The sequence below is a fragment of the Hippocampus bargibanti genome, linkage group LG04 (genome assembly GCF_051943395.1).
Source record: "Hippocampus bargibanti isolate YZ-2025 linkage group LG04, ASM5194339v1, whole genome shotgun sequence".
Taxonomy (NCBI): Eukaryota; Metazoa; Chordata; class Actinopteri; order Syngnathiformes; family Syngnathidae; genus Hippocampus; species Hippocampus bargibanti.
Genome location: NC_142737.1, coordinates 12,447,191 through 12,467,207, shown reverse-complemented (window position 1 = coordinate 12,467,207; position 20,017 = coordinate 12,447,191). Strand labels below are relative to the sequence as shown.

General features: G+C 41.6%; 2 protein-coding genes and 20 non-coding genes across 22 annotated transcripts; 1 reads left to right on the top strand and 21 right to left on the bottom strand.

Moving 5' to 3' along the window:
* Nucleotides 1-112: 112 nt before the first annotated feature.
* LOC148899072 (dynein light chain 2, cytoplasmic-like) lies at nt 113-2,027 on the bottom strand. Its single transcript, XM_088994096.1, has 3 exons — nt 1,902-2,027; nt 1,206-1,344; nt 113-434 (listed from the first exon to the last, which is right to left on the bottom strand). The coding sequence occupies exons 2-3, from the start codon at nt 1,335-1,337 to the stop codon at nt 297-299; spliced, it is 270 nt and encodes an 89-aa protein (XP_088850222.1). The 5' UTR covers nt 1,338-1,344; nt 1,902-2,027; the 3' UTR covers nt 113-296.
* A 1,870-nt stretch (nt 2,028-3,897) lies between these two features.
* Nucleotides 3,898-3,979, bottom strand: trnas-aga (transfer RNA serine (anticodon AGA)). Its single transcript has one exon. It is a non-coding gene; the product is annotated as a tRNA-Ser (tRNA).
* A 255-nt stretch (nt 3,980-4,234) lies between these two features.
* On the bottom strand, nt 4,235-4,316 carry trnas-aga (transfer RNA serine (anticodon AGA)). Its single transcript has one exon. It is a non-coding gene; the product is annotated as a tRNA-Ser (tRNA).
* Nucleotides 4,317-4,485: 169 nt separating this feature from the next.
* Nucleotides 4,486-4,567, bottom strand: trnas-aga (transfer RNA serine (anticodon AGA)). Its single transcript has one exon. It is a non-coding gene; the product is annotated as a tRNA-Ser (tRNA).
* Nucleotides 4,568-4,928: 361 nt separating this feature from the next.
* trnas-aga (transfer RNA serine (anticodon AGA)) lies at nt 4,929-5,010 on the bottom strand. Its single transcript has one exon. It is a non-coding gene; the product is annotated as a tRNA-Ser (tRNA).
* A 255-nt stretch (nt 5,011-5,265) lies between these two features.
* Nucleotides 5,266-5,347, bottom strand: trnas-aga (transfer RNA serine (anticodon AGA)). Its single transcript has one exon. It is a non-coding gene; the product is annotated as a tRNA-Ser (tRNA).
* A 603-nt stretch (nt 5,348-5,950) lies between these two features.
* Nucleotides 5,951-6,032, bottom strand: trnas-uga (transfer RNA serine (anticodon UGA)). The gene has a single exon. It is a non-coding gene; the product is annotated as a tRNA-Ser (tRNA).
* Nucleotides 6,033-6,143: 111 nt separating this feature from the next.
* trnas-aga (transfer RNA serine (anticodon AGA)) lies at nt 6,144-6,225 on the bottom strand. The gene has a single exon. It is a non-coding gene; the product is annotated as a tRNA-Ser (tRNA).
* Nucleotides 6,226-6,583: 358 nt separating this feature from the next.
* On the bottom strand, nt 6,584-6,665 carry trnas-aga (transfer RNA serine (anticodon AGA)). Its single transcript has one exon. It is a non-coding gene; the product is annotated as a tRNA-Ser (tRNA).
* A 255-nt stretch (nt 6,666-6,920) lies between these two features.
* On the bottom strand, nt 6,921-7,002 carry trnas-aga (transfer RNA serine (anticodon AGA)). The gene has a single exon. It is a non-coding gene; the product is annotated as a tRNA-Ser (tRNA).
* Nucleotides 7,003-7,917: 915 nt separating this feature from the next.
* On the bottom strand, nt 7,918-7,999 carry trnas-uga (transfer RNA serine (anticodon UGA)). Its single transcript has one exon. It is a non-coding gene; the product is annotated as a tRNA-Ser (tRNA).
* Nucleotides 8,000-8,110: 111 nt separating this feature from the next.
* On the bottom strand, nt 8,111-8,192 carry trnas-aga (transfer RNA serine (anticodon AGA)). Its single transcript has one exon. It is a non-coding gene; the product is annotated as a tRNA-Ser (tRNA).
* Nucleotides 8,193-8,556: 364 nt separating this feature from the next.
* On the bottom strand, nt 8,557-8,638 carry trnas-aga (transfer RNA serine (anticodon AGA)). Its single transcript has one exon. It is a non-coding gene; the product is annotated as a tRNA-Ser (tRNA).
* Nucleotides 8,639-8,893: 255 nt separating this feature from the next.
* trnas-aga (transfer RNA serine (anticodon AGA)) lies at nt 8,894-8,975 on the bottom strand. Its single transcript has one exon. It is a non-coding gene; the product is annotated as a tRNA-Ser (tRNA).
* A 1,361-nt stretch (nt 8,976-10,336) lies between these two features.
* On the bottom strand, nt 10,337-10,418 carry trnas-uga (transfer RNA serine (anticodon UGA)). Its single transcript has one exon. It is a non-coding gene; the product is annotated as a tRNA-Ser (tRNA).
* Nucleotides 10,419-10,784: 366 nt separating this feature from the next.
* Nucleotides 10,785-10,866, bottom strand: trnas-aga (transfer RNA serine (anticodon AGA)). The gene has a single exon. It is a non-coding gene; the product is annotated as a tRNA-Ser (tRNA).
* Nucleotides 10,867-11,104: 238 nt separating this feature from the next.
* trnas-aga (transfer RNA serine (anticodon AGA)) lies at nt 11,105-11,186 on the bottom strand. The gene has a single exon. It is a non-coding gene; the product is annotated as a tRNA-Ser (tRNA).
* Nucleotides 11,187-11,297: 111 nt separating this feature from the next.
* trnas-uga (transfer RNA serine (anticodon UGA)) lies at nt 11,298-11,379 on the bottom strand. Its single transcript has one exon. It is a non-coding gene; the product is annotated as a tRNA-Ser (tRNA).
* A 358-nt stretch (nt 11,380-11,737) lies between these two features.
* On the bottom strand, nt 11,738-11,819 carry trnas-aga (transfer RNA serine (anticodon AGA)). The gene has a single exon. It is a non-coding gene; the product is annotated as a tRNA-Ser (tRNA).
* Nucleotides 11,820-12,083: 264 nt separating this feature from the next.
* Nucleotides 12,084-12,165, bottom strand: trnas-aga (transfer RNA serine (anticodon AGA)). The gene has a single exon. It is a non-coding gene; the product is annotated as a tRNA-Ser (tRNA).
* Nucleotides 12,166-12,719: 554 nt separating this feature from the next.
* trnas-aga (transfer RNA serine (anticodon AGA)) lies at nt 12,720-12,801 on the top strand. Its single transcript has one exon. It is a non-coding gene; the product is annotated as a tRNA-Ser (tRNA).
* A 574-nt stretch (nt 12,802-13,375) lies between these two features.
* Nucleotides 13,376-19,949, bottom strand: polb (polymerase (DNA directed), beta). Its single transcript, XM_088994094.1, has 14 exons — nt 19,764-19,949; nt 19,405-19,462; nt 19,096-19,162; nt 18,276-18,350; nt 18,133-18,191; nt 17,889-17,938; nt 17,750-17,801; nt 17,621-17,675; nt 16,628-16,700; nt 16,484-16,554; nt 16,316-16,402; nt 16,130-16,203; nt 15,890-16,029; nt 13,376-14,013 (listed from the first exon to the last, which is right to left on the bottom strand). Exons 1-14 carry the CDS (start codon nt 19,822-19,824, stop codon nt 13,919-13,921), a joined length of 1,017 nt encoding a protein of 338 aa, XP_088850220.1. The 5' UTR covers nt 19,825-19,949; the 3' UTR covers nt 13,376-13,918.
* Nucleotides 19,950-20,017: the final 68 nt, after the last annotated feature.

The following is a 20,017-nucleotide window of genomic DNA, read 5'->3' as shown; positions in this document are numbered from 1 at the left end:
TTTGTAGTCTAAATCATTAAGCCGTTAATAATTTATATGTACACACTTTTGAACAGGCACTGAACTCTGAACACTTAATGTTCATAAAAAAAAGACATGTAACAGACAAAAATAAATATTTGATTTATTTTTAGATGGCCGCATTATTCTAATCCTAATAACAGAAATAGAAAGCACAAAAAAAGGGCAGCCGCCCCACCTCGGAATGGATAAGAAGTGGCTGGTTGCCCTTTGTCGAGTCAGTAATATGTTGTAGTCGTAATTGTGTACGTGCGTTTCAAAGCATGTGTCGGCTCTTAACCAGATTTGAAGAGCAGGATGGCCACCTGGCCCAAGTAGAAGTAGATGAAATGTTTGGTCTCATGAGTCACGTAGCTGCCAAAATTCCTTCCCACGATGCAATGCCAGGTCGGGTTGTATTTCTTGTCAAATTCCTGAAAACAACACATTGTTAAAAGTACATTCATCTTTGTATGATGTCTTGGAGTAGGTACACATTGCTGTGTTACAAAGAGTGTTGCTACTTTACACTTTTACTTATGGTGGACAGAAACAGAATACTTTTGGGACTTCATTAATCCTTTAACTCATTCACTGCCAGACGATGTGCAAAATTTCACTGAAATTGCAAGACCCACATTATATTGAGATTTGGGACTACAATGCACCGTGAGAAACTTAGACTTTCAATCGAAGAAAGAGTTATATGGGTCTGGAGTTATCTGAGCTTCAAATGGTAGCAGCTGTACAAAAGAAAAATGCTGCCCCCCCGTGGTCTGACCAGTGCTTTATCAGCACCCCCCCCCCCCACCCAAGAAAACTCAAATTTGCGAATGACATTCCACGTCATGCTTTTTAAATTCGGGAATGCCAGTGAATGAGGCAACATGTTCGACTCAACCTGTCATTTAACAGTATACAATGCTATTGGCTACTTTAACACTAAGGGGAAGATCATTTTTGTATTACTTTGGACGTGTGTAGTCCCAGCATAATGAAATGAAGTCATACTTAATTTCAATTTACCTGGGACATGTCATCAAATATGTCCATACAGATGATTTGTTCATTAGCATGCGTATAATCAGACCCACTGGCCTTGGGCAAGTCGTGTACAGCAATTTGCAGGGCTTTTTTTTTTTTTTTTTTTTGCGGGAGGTGATTTGGGAAAAGAGCCAATTTGCATTTTGGCCATAGTTGTTTACCTTCTTAATGTAGGCAGCAATATCCTTCTCAATGTTGTACTTCTCCAGGGCCTGGGTGGCACACTCCACGGCGTCCTGCTGCATGTCCTCTGACATGTCAGCATTCTTTATTACAGCTTTCCTGTCTGTCATGGTCGCCCTGGGAGATGACGACAACAACAACATAAAATAATATGTGTTACTTCATTTTGATATTACCGACTAATTTGTCGTTACATAAGGACAACAATAAGCGGACTCGGCACTGGGATACTTGGGCGCGCTATTTCCATTGGGATTGCATAACTTCCACCATTGGCGGCGTGAGTGGATGCGCGCTATCGGTTGTTTCTATGGAGACGCGGAACCAATATTTCACATTTTTAATCGTACATAACAAAACAAAAACAATTGACGCAGCCGACCTTGTTGACGCCGAAGGAAAATTTCATGCATCAAATGCACCGACCCCAACGGAAACATGTTTTGGCAACACGCGCATATAGTATGGAATATATCCATGCAAATTAAGGAAGTTATATTTTTCGGAAAAAGCTATCATCACATAGCTAAATGCTATCATGGACGATCTGTTGATTGTACCGCGATATCAAGCTGTGCATTCGTCCCTATACAAAACAGGTATTAAAAAAAACACCCCGCCTTAAAATGCATTTTTCCCCCTAAAACACGATTAATTTTCTTAAATTCACCTACTAGTGTTATTTTGGTGCTTGTTTAGATCTACACCGAGAAGCAGTCCAGTAGCGTCCAACTCATTCGAAGTGGTGCACGCGAGAGTAAATGTGGGTGTGTAGCACTCGGGCGCTGAGACTGCGTCGCGCTGATTGGCTAATGTCACCGCAGCAAGTGCCGTGATTGGCTGATAATGGGCCGTCTCTCTGGTTTCTCTCCCTGCATTTTATTTCAGACCATCATGCCTTGCGGTCTATCGTTGCCTAGGAAATAACCGGCAAATCTTGGATGACAATCGTTTGAATACAAATATAATTTCGACGAAACATTAAAATGTTTTATTTAAGATTTATTTTTTAAAATTCTTGATTCATCTGACGAACGCATTTGTCCATAGCGAATATAGATGTAGCAACATCCATCCATCCATTTTCCGTACCGCTTATTCATAATAGGATCGCGGGGGGTGCCGGAGCCAATCCCAGCTGTCTTCGGGCACGAGGCGGGGGACACCACGCCAGCCAATCGTAGGGCACACTAAGACAAACAACAGTCAATCTCACCCTCACACCTATGGACAATTTGAAGTGTTCAATCTACCTGCCATGCATGTTTTTGGAATGTGGGAGGAAACCGGAGGACCCGGAGAAAACCCACGCGGACCCAAGGAGAACATGCAAACTCCACACAGGGAGGCGGGAGCAGGACCCGAACCGGCAACCTCTGCGCTGTGAAGGAAGCCGGCGTGCTAACCACTCAACTACCGGGCCGGCGCTGTAGCAACATTGTCGGTTATTGTTTGGTACTTGAGGCGTATTGAAGCATATCGACAGTGACACATTGTGTTGATACTGATTCTGTGTCCCTGACTACTGACACAGGCTGGAATTTGAAAATCCCTGCAGGGAACCCACTGACAGCAACATTGAAGGACATATAGTGCCACTTAGCAGTTTTTTTGACGACGATACTAGTGCAGCGTGTTCTACCGGAAACAAATTCCTTGTGTGTTCTACATACTTGGCAATAAAGATGATTCTGATTCTGATTCTGATTGATAGCGAGTGCTGGTCTCACTGTTAAAATACACATCATCTTATTTATGTCTGTGCTACTGTGTAAAGTTATTAAATTGTACAAAAAAACATCCAAGTTGGCTTCATTTTGAAAGAAAAACTACCTGAAAGCCAACATAATTTTCTACTTTCTAATTTTCTAAGCCTTAAAACTAAATAAAATATACCTTATTTCATAGATAATATATGTGCTATGGTATTATAATTAAAGAAAGAAACTACCTTTGTGATGGTCGTTGATGGCTTGATGGAATGGAATGGCCGGTTTCATCAGCATGAAACACGATGACTAACATAGCCTTCTTCTTTCACCATCTTGAGGAATGATCCCTTGGAGGTGCTTTCTCTGCGATTATTTTATCTAGTTCCTCATCAGTTGTGTTCTGTTTAGCTGGGTTGATAGCTTTTTGCATCAAGTGTACAGATGGCTTGTGCGGGTTGTTTGTGGAGCCTGATTGATGGGATATTTTAACCTTGCAGTCTACACTCTGCCTTTGAACTATAAAAGTTGAAACTCTCTCACTGTCGTCTGCCTGTCTCTGTAATATTTAAACCACCTCCCCTCACTGCTGCGTTCATGACCCATCACGTGACTTTAACCGACCAATCACGTGGCTTTAACTGAATTTGTTCTCAATCCCAAATTGATTTCTAGTGCATGGCCTAAATCACTCAGCCACGACAACACATTTAACTATGGCCACAATTTTCTATGCGAATACGACATTTTGAGACTCATACTCTGTTCGTCCTGAGCCAATGGCAGCCATTTTGCAGTACATATTTTGACACGACCCTGTGATGACAATGGTGGACGAGATATCCAGTTCGAGTCCCAACGCAGGATGAAGTCCTGCTGACAGTGAAAACAGTTGGGTGATTTCACATAAAACATAGTGACTCTCAAAGAGTAAAATAATTAATGATCCTACCGTTACAACCGTTGTCGGCAGGATTTGAACCTGCGCGGGAAGATCCCAATGGATTTCTAGTCCATCGCCTTAACCACTCGGCCACGACAACACATTTGGTAAAGAGGACAATTTTCTAGTCGAATACTACATTCTGAGACTCAATCTCAGTTCGTCCTGAGACAATGGCAGCCATTTTACAATACATATTTTGACACGACCCTGTGATGAAAATGATGGACGAGATATCCAGTTCGAGTCCCAACGCAGGATGAAGTCCTGCTGACAGTGAAAACAGTTGGGTGATTTCACACAAAACATAGTGACTCTCAAAGAGTAAAATAATTAATGGTCCAACCATTACAACCGTTGTCGGCAGGATTTGAACCTGCACGGGAAGATCCCAATGGATTTCTAGTCCATCGCCTTAACCACTCGGCCACAACAACACATGTAACTCTGGGAACAATTTTCTATGCGAATACGACATTTTGAGACTCATACTCAGTTCACCCTGAGCCAATGGCAGCCACTTTGCAGTACATATTTTGACATGGCCCTGTGATAAAAATAATGAACGAGAAATGCAGTTGGAGTCCCTGAAGAAAATATTGTACTCGTTGTCGGCAGGATTTGAACCTACGAGGGAAGATCCCAATGGATTTCTAGTCCATCGCCTTAACCACTCGGCCACGACAACTCTGCCTACCACGACGACAATTTTGTAGGCGAATACAAAATTTTGAGACTCATACTGAGTTCATCATGAGCCAAAATGCATTGTGTGTCCTTTCTCAGTCAGGGGCATTCCTTCTGTGACGTGACGTCAGGAATCGTCATCAACTCAAAAGCAAGATTTCCGGAATATTCAGCGCGAGTCTTAAAACGTAAAATTGTGCTATATGCGGTGGAATCTTTACAAATTACACTCAGTAGAAGTCACAAATTATGGACACAACTTGTCCAGAGGGGACAGTTGTGCATTAAGTCCTGTAGACAGTGAATACAGTTTTGAGATTTGATTGAGAACAAAGTCACACTCTCAAAGAAAGCATTACATTCGCTGTCGGCAGGATTTGAACCTGCGCGGGAAGATCCCAATGGATTTCTAGTCCATCGCCTTAACCACTCGGCCACGACAACACATTTGGTAAAGGGGACAATTTTCTAGTCGAATAGTACATTCTGAGACTCATACTGAGTTCGTCCTGAGACAATGGCAGCCATTTTGCAATATATATTTTGACACGACCCTGTGATGAAAATGATGGACGAGATATCCAGTTTGAGTCCCAACGCAGGATGAAGTCCTGCTGACAGTGAAAACAGTTGGGTGATTTCACACAAAACATAGTGACTCTCAAAGAGTTAAATAATTAATGGTCCAACCATTACAACCGTTGTCGGCAGGATTTGAACCTGCGCGGGAAGACCCCAATGGATTTCTAGTCCATCGCCTTAACCACTCGGCCACAACAACATATTTGGTAAAGGGGACAATTTTCTACGCGAATACGACATTTTGAGACTCATACTCTGTTCGTCCTGAGCCAATGGCAGCCATTTTGCAATACATATTTTGACATGGCCCTGTGATAAAAATGATGAACGAGAAATGCAGTTGGAGTCCCAAAGCAGGCTTAAGTCCTGTTGACAGTGAATACCGTTCGGAGATTTGATTCAGAACACGGTCACACTCTCAAAGAATACTTCACATTTGTTGACAGCAGGTTTTGAACCTGCGCAGGAAGATCCCAATGGATTTCTAGTGCATCACATTAAACCCTCGGCCATGACAACACATATAACCAAGGTGACAATTTTGTAGGCGAATACAAAATTTTGAGACTCATACTGAGTTACTAATGAACCGACGTGGGAGGATCAGCCATTTTGCAGTACATATTTAAAATGGCCCTGTGATGAAAATGATAGATGAGAAATGCAGCTGGAGTACCAAGACAGGCTTAAGTCCTGTTGACAGTGAATACAGTTTGGAGATTTGAGTTAGAACACTGTCACACTCGCGAAGAAAGCGTAACATTCGTTGTCAGCATTTACAAAAAGAGCGCTTCAATGCGTCCGTCGTCGGCAGGATTTGAACCAACGAGGGAAGATCCCAATGGATTTCAAGTCCATCGCCTTAACCACTCGGCCACGACAACATATTTAATGTCAGTGACAATTTTCTAGGTGAATACAAAGTTTTGCGACTGATACTGAGTTCATAATGTGTCAATAGCACAATTTAAGACTCTCGAAGAAAATTTTGTATTCGTTGTCGGCAGGATTTGAACCTACGCGGGAAGATCCCAATGGATTTCTAGTCCATCGCCTTAACCACTCGGCCACGACAACTCTGCCTACCACGACAATTTTGTAGTCGAATACAAAATTTAGAGACTAATACTGAGCTCATAATGAGCCAAAATGCATTGTGTCTCCTTTCTCGGTCAGGGGCATTCCTTCTGTGACGTGACGTCAGGAATCGTCATCAACTCAAAAACAAGATTTCCGGAATATTCAGCGCGAGTCTTAAAACGTAAAGTTTAGCTATATGCGGTGGAATCTTTACAAATTACACTCAGTAGAAGTCACAAATTATGGACACAACTTGTCCAGAGGAGTCAGTTGCGCATTAAGTCCTGTTGACAGGGAATACAGTTTTGAGATCTGATTGAGAACACCGTCACACTCCACAAGAAAGCATTACATTCGTTGTCGGCAGGATTTGAACCTGTGCGGGAAGAGCCCAATGGATTTCTAGTCCATCGCCTTAACCACTCGGTCACGACAACACATCTGGCAAAGGGGACAATTGTCTAGTCGAATACTACATTCTGAGACTCAATCTCAGTTCGTCCTGAGCCAATGGCAGCCATTTTGCAATACATATTTTGACACGACCCTGTGATGAAAATGATGGACAAGATATCCAGTTCGAGTCCCAACGCAGGATGAAGTCCTGCTGACAGTGAAAACAGTTGGGTGATTTCACACAAAACATAGTGACTCTCAAAGAGTAAAATAATTAATGGTCCAACCGTTACAACCGTTGTCGGCAGGATTTGAACCTACGCGGGAAAATCCCAATGGACTTCTAGTCCATCGCCTTAACCATTCGGCCACAACAACAGATTTAACTCTGGGGACAATTTTCTATGCGAATACGACATTATGAGACATATACTCTGTTAACCCTGAGCCAATGGCAGCCATTTTGCAGTACATATTTTGACATGGCCCTGTGATAAAAATGATTAACGAGAAATGCAGTTGGAGTCCCAAACCAGGCTTAAGTCCTGTTGACAGTGAATACCGTTCGGAGATTTGATTCAGAACACTGTCACACTCTCAAAGAATACTTTACATTTGTTGTCAGCAGGATTTGAACCTGCGCAGGAAGATCCCAAAGGATTGCTAGTGTATCACATTAAACCCTCGGCCATGACAACACATATAACCAAGGTGACAATTTTCTAGGCGAATACAAAATTTTGAGACTCATACTGAGTTAATATAACAAGCACTAGCGCAATAACAAGCACGCTGCCCACCACCTTTTCCAGCTACTCCCCTCAGGCAGGCGCTACCGATCCATGCGCGCCAAATCCAGCAGACATTTAAACAGCTTCTTCCCCCAAGCCATTAACTCTTTGAACTCTTTGAACTCTTTGAACTCTTTCAACAGTAGCCAAAATGGAACTGTATAGTGCCACTTAGCATTTTTTTTTTGACGACGATACTAGTGCAGCGTGTTCTACCGGAAACAAATTCCTTGTGTGTTCTACATACTTGGAAATAAAGATGATTCTGATTCTGATTCTGATAATGAACCGACGAGGGAGGATCAGCCATTTTGCAGTACATATTTTGAAATGGCCCTGTGATGAAAATGATAGATGAGAAATGCAGCTGGAGTACCAAGACAGGCTTAAGTCCTGTTGACAGTGAATACAGTTTGGAGATTTGAGTTAGAACACTGTCACACTCGCGAAGAAAGCGTAACATTCGTTGTCAGCATTTACAAAAAGAGCACTTCAATGGGTCCGTCGTCGGCAGGATTTGAACCTACGCGGGAAGATCCCAATGGATTTCAAGTCCATCGCCTTAACCACTCGGCCACGACAACATATTTAATGCCACTGACAATTTTCTAGGTGAATACAAAGTTTTGCGACTGATACTGAGTTCATAATGAGTCAATAGCACAATTTAAGACTCTCGAAGAAAATTTTGTATTCGTTGTCAGCAGGATTTGAACCTACGCGGGAAGATCCCAATGGATTTCTAGTCCATCGCCTTAACCACTCGGCCACGACAACTCTGCCTACCGCGACGAAAATTTTCTAGGCGAATACAAAATTTAGAGACTCATACTGAGCTCATAATGAGCCAAAATGCATTGTCTCCTTTCTCGGTCAGGGGCATTCCTTCTGTGACGTGACGTCAGGAATCGTCATCAACTCAAAAACAAGATTTCCAGAATATTCAGCGCGAGTCTTAAAACGTAAAATTTTGCTATATGCGGTGGAATCTTTGTAAATTACGCTTAGTAGAAGTCATTTTACAAATTATGGACACAACTTGTCCAGAGGGGTCGGTTGTGCATTAAGTCCTGTTGACAGTGAATACAGTTTTGAGATTTGATTGAGAACACAGTCACACTCGACAAGAAAGCATTGCATTCGTTGTCGGCAGGATTTGAACCTGCGCGGGAAGATCCCAATGGATTTCTAGTCTATCGCCTTAACCACTCAGCCACGACAACACATTTGGCAAAGGGGAAAATTTTCTAGTCGAATACTACATTCTGAGACTCAATCTCAGTTCATCCTGAGACAATGGCAGGCATTTTGCAATACATATTGTGACACGACCCTGTGATGAAAATGATGGACGAGATATCCAGTTCGAGTCCCAACGCAGGATGAAGTCCTGCTGACAGTGAAAACAGTTGGGTGATTTCACACAAAACATAGTGACTCTCAAAGAGTAAAATAATTAATGGTCCAACCATTACAACCGTTGTCGGCAGGATTTGAACCTGCGCGGGAAGATCCCAATGGATTTCTAGTCCATCGCCTTAACCACTCGGCCACAACAACACATTTAACGCTGGGGACAATTTTCTATGCGAATACGACATTATGAGACATATACTCTGTTCACCCTGAGCCAATGGCAGCCATTTTGCAGTGCATATTTTGACATGTCCCTGTGATAAAAATGATTAACGAGAAATGCAGTTGGAGTCCCAAACCAGGCTTAAGTCCTGTTGACAGTGAATACCGTTCGGAGATTTGATTCAGAACACTGTCACACTCTCAGAATCATAATCAGAATCATCTTTATTGCCAAGTATGTAGAACACACAAGGAATTTGTTTCCGGTAGAACACGCTGCACTAGTATCGTCGTCAAAAAAACTGCTAAGTGGCACTATACAGTTCCATTTTGGCTACTGTTGAAGAGTTCAAAGAGTTAATGGCTTGGGGGAAGAAGCTGTTTAAATGTCTGCTGGATTTGGTGCGCATGGATCGGTAGCGCCTGCCTGAGGGGAGGAGCTGGAAAAGGTGGTGGGCAGGGTGCGGAGGGTCCAGTAGGATTTTACGCGCCCTTGTTCGGATTCTTGCAGTGTGCAAGTCCTCGAGAGTGGGTAGGGCGGTGCCAATGATTTTTTTCCGCCGTCCTAACTGTCCGTTGAAGTCGGATTTTGTCCATTTTTGTGGCGGCCCCGAACCAAACGGTGATGGAAGAACACAGGATGGATTCGATGACATCTCAAAGAATACTTTACATTTGTTGTCAGCAGGATTTGAACCTGCGCAGGAAGACCCCAAAGGATTGCTAGTGCATCACATTAAACCCTCGGCCATGACAACACATATAACGAAGGTGACAATTTTCTAGGCGAATACAAAATTTTGAGACTCATACTGAGTTAATATAACAAGCACTAGCGCAATAACAAGCACCCTGCCCACCACCTTTTCCAGCTACTCCCCTCAGGCAGGCGCTCCCGATCCATGCGCGCCAAATCCAGCAGACATTTAAACAGCTTCTTCCCCCAAGCCATTAACTCTTTGAACTCTTTGAACTCTTTCAACAGTAGCCAAAATGGAACTGTATAGTGCCACTTAGCATTTTTTTTTGACGACGATACTAGTGCAGCGTGTTCTACCGGAAACAAATTCCTTGTGTGTTCTACATACTTGGAAATAAAGATGATTCTGATTCTGATTCTGATAATGAACCGACGAGGGAGGATCAGCCATTTTGCAGTACATATTTTGAAATGGCCCTGTGAAGAAAATGATAGATGAGAAATGCAGCTGGAGTACCAAGACAGGCTTAAGTCCTGTTGACAGTGAATACAGTTTGGAGATTTGAGTTAGAACACTGTCACACTCGCGAAGAAAGCGTAACATTCGTTGTCAGCATTTACAAAAAGAGCACTTCAATGCGTCCGTCGTCGGCAGGATTTGAAGCTACGCGGGAAGATCCCAATGGATTTCAAGTCCATCGCCTTAACCACTCGGCCACGACAACATATTTAATGTCAGTGACAATTTTCTAGGTGAATACAAAGTTTTGCGACTGATACTGAGCTCATAATGAGCCAAAATGCATTGTGTCTCCTTTCTCGGTCAGGGGCATTCCTTCTGTGACGTGACGTCAGGAATCGTCATCAACTCAAAAACATGATTTCCGGAATATTCAGCGCGAGTCTTAAAACATAAAATTTTGCTATATGCGGTGGAATCTTTGTAAATTACGCTTAGTAGAAGTCATTTTACAAATTATGGACACAAGTTGTCCAGAGGGGTGGGTTGTGCATTAAGTCCTGTTGACAGGGAATACAGTTTTGAGATCTGATTGAGAACACAGTCACACTCTACAAGAAAGCATTGCATTCGTTGTCGGCAGGATTTGAACCTGCGCGGGACGATCCCAATGGATTTCTAGTCCATCGCCTTAACCACTCGGCCACAACAACACATTTGGCAAAGGGGACAATTTTTTAGTCGAATACTACATTCTGAGACTCAATCTCAGTTCGTCCTGAAACATTGGCAGCCATTTTGCAATACATATTGTGACACGACCCTGTGATAAAAATGATGGACGAGATATCCAGTTCGAGTCCCAACGCAGGATGAAGTCCTGCTGACAGTGAAAAAAGTTTGGAGATTGAATTCAGAGCACTGTCACACTCTCAAAGAAAGCATTACATTTGTTGCCGGCAGGATTTGAACCTACGCGGGAAGATCCCAATGGATTTCTAGTCCATCGCCTTAACCACCAGGCCACGACAACATATTAGGCATCACTTACAATTTTCTAGGCGAATACAAAGTTTTGCGACTGATACTGAGTTCATAATGAGTCAATAGCGCAATTTAAGACTCTCAAAGAAAATATTGTACTCGTTGTCGGCAGGATTTGAACCTACGAGGGAAGATCCCAATGGATTTCAAGTCCATCGCCTTAACCACTCGGCCACGACAACTCTGCCGACCACGACAATTTTGTAGGCGAATACAAAATTTTGAGACTCATACTGAGTTCATCATGAGCCAAAATGCATTGTGTTTCCTTTCTCGGTCAGGGGCATTTCTTCTGTGACGTGACGTCAGGAATCGTCATCAACTCAAAAGCAAGATTTCCGGAATATTCAGCGCGAGTCTTAAAACGTAAAATTGTGCTATATGCGGTGGAATCTTTACAAATTACACTCAGTAGAAGTCACAAATTATGGACACAACTTGTCCAGAGGAGTTAGTTGTGCATTAAGTCCTGTTGACAGGGAATACAGTTTTGAGATTTGATTGAGAACACAGTCACACTCTACAAGAAAGCATTACATTGGTTGTCGGCAGGATTTGAACCTGCGCAGGAAGATCCCAATGGATTTCTAGTCCATCGCCTTAACCACTCGGCCACGACAACACATTTGGCAAAGGGGACAAATTTCTAGTCGAATACTACATTCTGAGACCCAATCTCAGTTCATCCTGAAACAATGGCAGCCATTTTGCAATACATATTTCGACACGACCCTGTGATGAAAATGATGGACAAGATATCCAGTTCGCGTCCCAACGCAGGATGAAGTCCTGCTGACAGTGAAAACAGTTTGGAGATTTCACACAAAACATAGTGACTCTCAAAGAGTTAAATAATTAATGGTCCAACCGTTACAACCGTTACAACCGTTGTCGGCAGGATTTGAACCCGCGCAGGAAGATCCCAATGGATTTCTAGTCCATCGCCTTAACCACTCGGCCACAACAACACAGTTAACTCTGGGGACAATTTTCTACGCGAATACGACATTTTGAGACTCTGTGCGCCCTGAGCCAATGGCAGCCATTTTGCAGTACATATTTTGACATGGCCCTCTGATAAAAATCATGAACGAGAAATGCAGTTGGAGTCATGGTAGCCATTTTGGACCACATATGTTGGTGTGGCCCAGTGATGACTTCGTCAGTGCCTCCTCTGATGACCCCCCGACACAGTTTACAGCAATTGTGAGTATAACCAAAGCACTTGGCAGTATGGCGCATAGGAGGGACAGTAATTAACACTATGATTGGCAAGTTCCTTTCAACCAAAGCCTTTCCACACTACTTCGCCAATGATGAAAGGCCAAATTCACACAGAAGACATCCGTCCCGAGTCAGCGAACACATGTTGTACTTGGACACATGTTGTACTTGGACACATGTTGGGAGGTTCGCATGAGAGGAAGGAAAACTTGTTTCAGTTTATTTTTATGTATTTACTTTTACTATGACTATCTCGTAAGGCCTGAGAGAAAATCAGCTTCTGCACCTGAGCAGATAAGTTGTCGTGGCCGAGTGGTTAAGGCGATGGACTAGAAATCTATTGGGGTCTCCCCGCGCAGGTTCGAATCCTGCTGACAACGGTTGTATTTTGGACCAGACAGAAAGGATTTACTCAGGTGACATACCTTAACTGTATTTTGACAATGGGACTGTGAACAGTTTCAAGGACAACATGTCTGTGTAAGCTCTGAACCTTATCTTAACTTCAAAGCAGAGGTCTGGCACCACTGTTTTTTAAAGAGCTCTATAAACCAATACAGTGATACCTTGGCTTATAAACTCAATTGGTTCCCAGACAGTGTGTAAGGTGAAAAGTGTCTATCCCAAAAATTAATTTCCCATAGGAAACCATTAATATGAAAATAATGCGTTCCCAGGTCCCCATAAAAGATAATTTTCTACTTTCTAATTTTCTAATCTAATCTAAACTTTTTATGTATAATAAATGTGCTATGGTATTATAATTAAAGAAATTAACTGTACTGTATGATAGTCATTTTATTTACCTTTGTGATGGTCGTTGATGGCTTGATGGAATGGAGTGGCCGGTTTCCTCAGCATTAAACACTTGATGAGGAAGGTAATAAATGTAAGGTTCGTAAACCGAAAAGTTCGTAAGCCAAGGGGTTCGTAAACAGAGGTATCACTGTATTCTCATATAGAAGATGTACCGGTAGACATATTTTTGTAAGTATAGCCCAAAGTCTTTATTTTGTAGCCATTCAAGACTCTCTTGAATTTACAATTGTTGCTCAGAAGAAATGTACAGTATACTGTAGAATTTCATAGTGAACTACAGTATTGTAGTAACACCTCCCCCCGACACACACACACACGCGCGCGCGCACGCGCACACACACACACACACACACACACACACACACACACACACACACACACACACACACACACACACACACACACACACACACACACACACACACACACACACACACACACACACACACACACACACACACACACGCACACACACACACTGGCATGCCTTACTACAAATGGTAAAGTTCCATTTCACATGCTAATGGAGATAAACCTGATGACAGTCCACAGAAATCATGATTCAATTTGGAGGAGTTGATATTTGTCGAGAGGACATGACTAAATAAACTTCACCAATGCATGCTGGTTGATATGTCCTCAAACCACATTTTCCACATTTAAAGTCATCTTTTTCCTTTATTCACTGCGATCCTTCGGCTCCTTGTATTTGTACTCGATGTAATCAAAGATATCCTTTTCACTATCCACCAGCAGAGGCTCCCCTGCTACACCTACAACAAAGCCACAAAGAGGAATGGTTGTTAATTAAATGGTAAAGATGCACAAGCCCTGACGATGGTTCACTTTCGAGTCCTGAAAAGTCGATCACAGTTTTGGGGAGGTGGAAATCATTTGATTGACTCTACTAGTGTTGATGTTTCAGGGCAAGATGAGACCGCATTAATGTGACCAGCTGGATTTGAAAACAGTAATTTCCTCCATCCCAGATTAAAAATGGAGGGAAAAGTCCAGTTTTAATATTTAAGAAAGTGTGCAGATCTATACATAGAGGCCCGCGAGATACGAGTTCTCTGGTGCCCACAATGTCCATTGAATTGGGAAAAAAAGTGTTGACAAATGTTTACTTATTTCAAACCATTAAGTCATTCGCTGCCATTCCCGAATTTATTTGGGAATTAAAAAGTGTGAATTTGTTCAAGTTTAGTTTTTTCTTGCGGGGGTGCCGATAAAGCGCTGGTCAGACCTCTGACAATGTTTTCCCCTTCCACGAGGGGGCAGTATTTGTCTTTGGTCCATGTTAGGGCTTTATTACAGCTTCAGCGGTTGTTAAAGCACTATATAAATCAATATGTATTGTATTTAGTATTACAGCCCCCTTTTCAAGCTGAGATAACTCCAGACCCACATAATTTAGGAATTAACTCTTTTGTTTACTGATTAAAGAAGAGAGTCTAAGGTGTCTTACACTGAATTGAATGTTTATCTAGTCCTAAAATTCTGCAATTTGAGTGAAAATGACAAAAACCTTGGTACTGGGCTGGACATATTTTTGCACATCGTCTGGCAGTGAATGAGTTAAAATATGTCATGAATCGTTTTTTTACTTTAAAATATTGACAATATTGTAGAATTATATAATTATACATTTTGGAAATTTAGCATTGTTTTTTTATATATATATTTTTAAAATAGAGTCCACGGAGTGTAGAACATTTTTTTTTTTTTTTTGCTTACGGACAGGAGCAAACAAAATACAGTACAGTGATACCTCGGTTTACGAACCTCTTGTGTTACGAACTTTTCAGTTTACAAACGTTAGATTTATGAAAATTTTACCTTGGCATACTAACTACTTTTCGGGATACACACAGGGCGCCACAATGAGTGATGTGTCGTTCGCGAACGAGCCCGTTCTGAGAACAAGAAAATGGCTGCCGACTTTTTTTGTCCTCTATTCCCCGCACCCAGTCTTCAGTTAAAGCCATGTGATTGGTCAAGAACGCAGCAGTGAGGTGGTTTAATCATTAGAGACAGGCAGACGACAGTGAGAGTTCCAACTTTGATAGTTCAAAGGCAGAGTGTAGACTGCAAGGTTAAAATATCCCATCAATCAGGCTCCACAAACAACCCGCACAAGCCATCTGTACACTTGATGCAAAAAGCTATCAACCCAGTGAAACAGAACACAATTGATGAGGAACTAGATAAAATTATCGCAGAGAAAGCACCTACAAGGGATCATTCCAAGATGGTGAAAGAAGGTTACCTTCCTCATCAAGTGTTTAATGCTGATGAAACTGGCTACTCCATTCCGTCAAGCCCTCAACGACCATCACAAAGGTAAATAAAATGACTATTATACAGTACGGTTTATTTGTTTAATTATAATACCATAGCACATTTATTATACATAAAATAATAATGTATATATTGTGTAGTTTTAAGGCTTAGAAAATTAGAAAGTAGAAAATTATGTTTTATGGGTACCTGGGAACGGATTATTCTCATTTTAATTGTTGCCTATGGGAAATTATTTTTTGGGATACACACTTTTCGCCTTACACACTCTGCCAGAGAACCAATTAAGTTTGTAAGCCAAATTGTCACTGTACTGTATATGGAAGCAGCGCCAATAATGAGACTCACCAGTGACCCCAAGTGGTCGTATGGTGTACTCATTGAGCGTGAAGCCCTTCTCCAAAGCGTGAGTTCTCATATTTTTATTGAAGATATCACTGCCAGTGAAATAGAGAACGCCACAGTAGTATTGGTCCTTGGGGATCAACCTTGAGGTAGTGGGAAGACAACCGTTAAGAAAAGAAATACAAATAAAATAAACACTTAAATGAGACACAAGGAGGGAGGAATATAAATCCAAAGTAGCACCTGATATCAATACGCCTGTGAAGGTATTCTTCCCCATCGTCGTCATCATCTCCTTGTTGCAGCTGACAGACTCCCTGGGAGAAAACAAGGTGTGTCACGTGTAACACACACACACGAGATTTGATGGCAAGAGCAGTCAGTCACACTGAACACGTGAAGGAGTGAGCGCAAACAAAGGGTTCTCACCATGAACTTGGAATCCCCTTTGGAGAGCGTGTCGGTCACAAAGCCAATCGACTCCAAATGTTCCACCACCGCGTGGAGGAGCTTTGGCTTGAACAGTCAATTTGAAAAACAACGATTAGGTTTGACAACTGGGAAACGTACGGTGTTGCATTTGGCAAGCAGGCTCACTTGCTTCTCGGTCTGAGAGGTGAAATCCGGGTGGGTTAACAAAATATCAATATCACCGCTGGATGCCGCGCCTGCAAATTTCAAGCGAGGGGGTCAATCGTGACAAAGATTCAACAGTGTGGTAAACCACAGGGACGGTTTTACCTCGCCGGTAACTTCCGCAGATCGTTCCGATATAGTCAGTATCAATCTTTGTCAACTCCTCAAGGATAAGTGTCTGCGTGAGAACAGTTTGAGATCATTTGTTTTCTATTCCTGAGAACACCGGTTATTCCCCCCCCCCCAACAAAAATTCCACATCATTTGTCGATTCGCACTCAAAAGTTCCCCCCAAAATCAGCATGGTCTATAAAAATGTTGTGAATGTGCTTATTTTTTATTGACATCGTTACCATTTGTTCAATAAAACAATTGAAAGGGTAGCAGTGACCGTGGCTATCGTTGTCTGCTTGTAGGGACAATTTCAGTATGTTTGTACGAGTGATATTGGACATTACCGTATTTTCCGGTGTATAAGGCGCACCGGCGTATAAGGCGCACCCCCAATGAATGGCGAATTTTCAAACTTTTTCCATATATAAGGCGCACGGGACGATAATTAAAAAAAGCTTTCCAATATAATATACAGTCCCTGATAAGTCTTGTCGCTTATCCAAGTTGTAGGAACAACAAATAACTTGACTTGTAGTTGATCTATTGGAATCAGAAATGGCTTATATGAAAGGCAAAGCCCTTTAGATTATGCTTATTATACCAAAATAAAGTTTTCTATCATTCATTGAGTTTTATTATTTAATTAGGACAGAAAGGTCAGATTTTGTTTGGACAAAAGTCTTGTCGCATACAAAGATAATGTAGAAATTGGACATATATTTCATTTTGAATACACAAATATGCTACAACAACGTCAGAACATAAAGTCATGATGCCTTCGAAAAAGAATTAATATCGTGGATGGCTCCCGTGAGCTTGGAAGATGGCATCCATACGTCTGTGCACATTGTCTGGCAGTGAATGAGTGAAAAGAAATTTAAACATATGCCGACTCGAAAGCAAGTTTCACATTTCTGAAGCTTTTTGATATTGACCCATTTGAATACATGGTTGGAATTTTGAAAAATAACACAAAAAAATCACCTCCATCTTTTCCATTTCAACTCGTGGAATTCTTTTCTCAAAGTCTTCAAAGTACCTGAATGGGGTAAAATGATCCACTTATCAAAATAACACTTTAGGATTTTAGGCTTGATATATTGGCAAACTCACTTGAGGCCAATCTGTTGATGGTGGTTCAGCTTGTTTTCTATCTTTTTCAAATCTGAATACACAAAATGAAAAGAAAGTTAACACACACCCAAAATGAATCCCACAGCTTGACATTTAACATGTTACGTGCTCGACAGACCTTCAAGAGTCTTTACGCCTTCTTCGAAAAACTTCCTGGCGGCAGCTGGGCTGAAGTGAACACCAACGAAAAGAACTTTTATATCTTTTATTCCGTTTAGGAATCATGGGTGAGCTGACTCCGCCAATCGCAGGCAAAGATTTACACACACACACCTCCAAATTATTTGGAGTGCTGAAATGTTTCGCAGCACTCAATTCTGCAATTGTAAACACGCATGTTATTAGTCATTTTAAACTCATACCCAATTCCAGTCACTCTTGTAAGAAAATTGATAGAAGAGCTGGTGTCGTCGTTTCGAATCTGAAAAGAAACGAGAATAAAGTTTGCAATATTTGTGATATTTTCGAGCCATCAATGAATGAAATGTGATTTGCATGACCTCACCTTTTCCAGTTTCCTTAGGGTTCCTGTCTGTAGATACTCGTCAATCTTTTCAGCTATTTTAGCGCCAACACCCTCCTGAAAACACATTGATGATAATATCAAAACAATAGCAGAGGACACATGTGATGTAGCTATTAAATTTCCACATTTTGCTGTTAAAGCTTTTGACCAAAACAGACAAAACCAGATAAACGTCAACTTTTATTTTTTAGCAAGTCAAGTTTATGAAAAATAAAAACTAAGACAGAACATCTTTTCCATCAAGGGGTCGCCACAGCGAATCAGTGTCCTCCATCTTTAGAGGTTTGACTCACATATTTGTTTTGGACAAGCTTTTACGTCAGATGCCCTTCCTGACACAACCCTCTGTATTTATCCGGGCTTGGGACCGGCACAAGAAGACACTGGCTTATGTCTCCTTGTGGCTACAGAACAAGCAACTCTATGCACTTAATAAAGATGAAGATACTCAGTAAAAGGCTCCCAAACACAAATTGGTCATCGGCACAGCAACATTGAAAAACTACACTCATCATTTGATGACAAGGCTCCGATCTTACCGTAAAATAGTCATTTGTTATAAACTCACATAGCTTTCAACACTTCTAAATATATCACAGGCTGACCATGACACACACACCGCCTTTGCTCAATACTTTCCCAACGGTCTTTTTCTCGCAAATTGAGAGATTGCGCAGACCATCCTGTGAGTCTTGAAAACGTTACAACTATCTTCACTGACTGGCAGTGAATCAGTTTTAAACATCAGTACAGTAATCAAGCAAATGATATCACAACCCTTTATGGTGCGCGCATGTACCAGTTTCTTGGCTTCTTCACCATTCTTAATCTTTTGCGGGTATTTGGCAATTGTTGAGGCTGCTTTCCTGAACACAAAAATACAAAAAAAATTAAGAAAATCATTACGGCACGGGACAAATGGAACCCTCAAAAATAAATCATCCGTTCGTTAATACATGTGGTGCTTTAATTATATGATAAAAAGGTTCGTTGCGATTGCGATTGAGACAAATGACAAGGCCTTGGATAATGACCATATTCAGATGCATGGGAAATAATGGAAATAACGAAACGGCCATTTACGTAAATCTTCGACAATTATAATTACCTGTAAGCATTATACTTGTGAATTGCCCTGTTAACATTCTTCTCGTAGTTGGCGAGCTCTAGAAACACAAGAGAAATATACTTTATTGCCCTTTAGCGACAAGTATGGTGTCCCTTTAACAGACGGAAGCTTGTAGACTACGGTAATTAAAATCGTGCTTCAATACGAAACTAGATCAGTTTACAATCTAATGTTGTACTTCATTCAATCATGACATGGTTTCCAAACAAAGGCAATCTTCCCGGAAGTTTTGCAATTCATCTCACTGTATGCAAATGTTCTTTCATTCGCGTGTTAAAGACACAAATGTCAGTGTAGCTAGCGAGTAGCTGTTAGTTTCCCCCAAACCTTTTCCATACCGACTAGAAAATCGGTTATTCCCTCATTTAAAGATTCTTGTGGAGCTTTTCTCTTGCTCATGGTGGAGTCTTCAAATTTCCAAACGTCAGGTTCAAAATCTAATGAGTTTAGACGCGCGTAAAAACATTGAAGTCTTTGTGGAGCGCTAGCTTCTGACTAGCATAAAAGCTATGAGGACAATGAGAATTAGCCGGGGGCGGGGACACGAAGTAAGGGCGGAAGTGACGCACGATTGACCAGTTCAATTAGTGAT

What these genes read in the sequence shown, in the direction of transcription:
- polb (XM_088994094.1), bottom strand. Translation starts at nt 19,824, where the DNA reads ATGAGCAAGAGAAAAGCTCCACAAGAATCTTTAAATGAGGGAATAACC. An exon ending in CCCTAAGGAAACTGGAAAAG is followed by an intron (nt 18,192 to 18,275) that starts GTGAGGTCATGC and finishes GTTTCTTTTCAG; the next exon opens with ATTCGAAACGACGACACCAG. An exon ending in CCTCTCAGACCGAGAAGCAA is followed by an intron (nt 16,403 to 16,483) that starts GTGAGCCTGCTT and finishes TGACTGTTCAAG; the next exon opens with CCAAAGCTCCTCCACGCGGT.
- LOC148899072 (XM_088994096.1), bottom strand. Translation starts at nt 1,337, where the DNA reads ATGACAGACAGGAAAGCTGTAATAAAGAATGCTGACATGTCAGAGGAC. An exon ending in TTGCTGCCTACATTAAGAAG is followed by an intron (nt 435 to 1,205) that starts GTAAACAACTAT and finishes TGTTGTTTTCAG; the next exon opens with GAATTTGACAAGAAATACAA.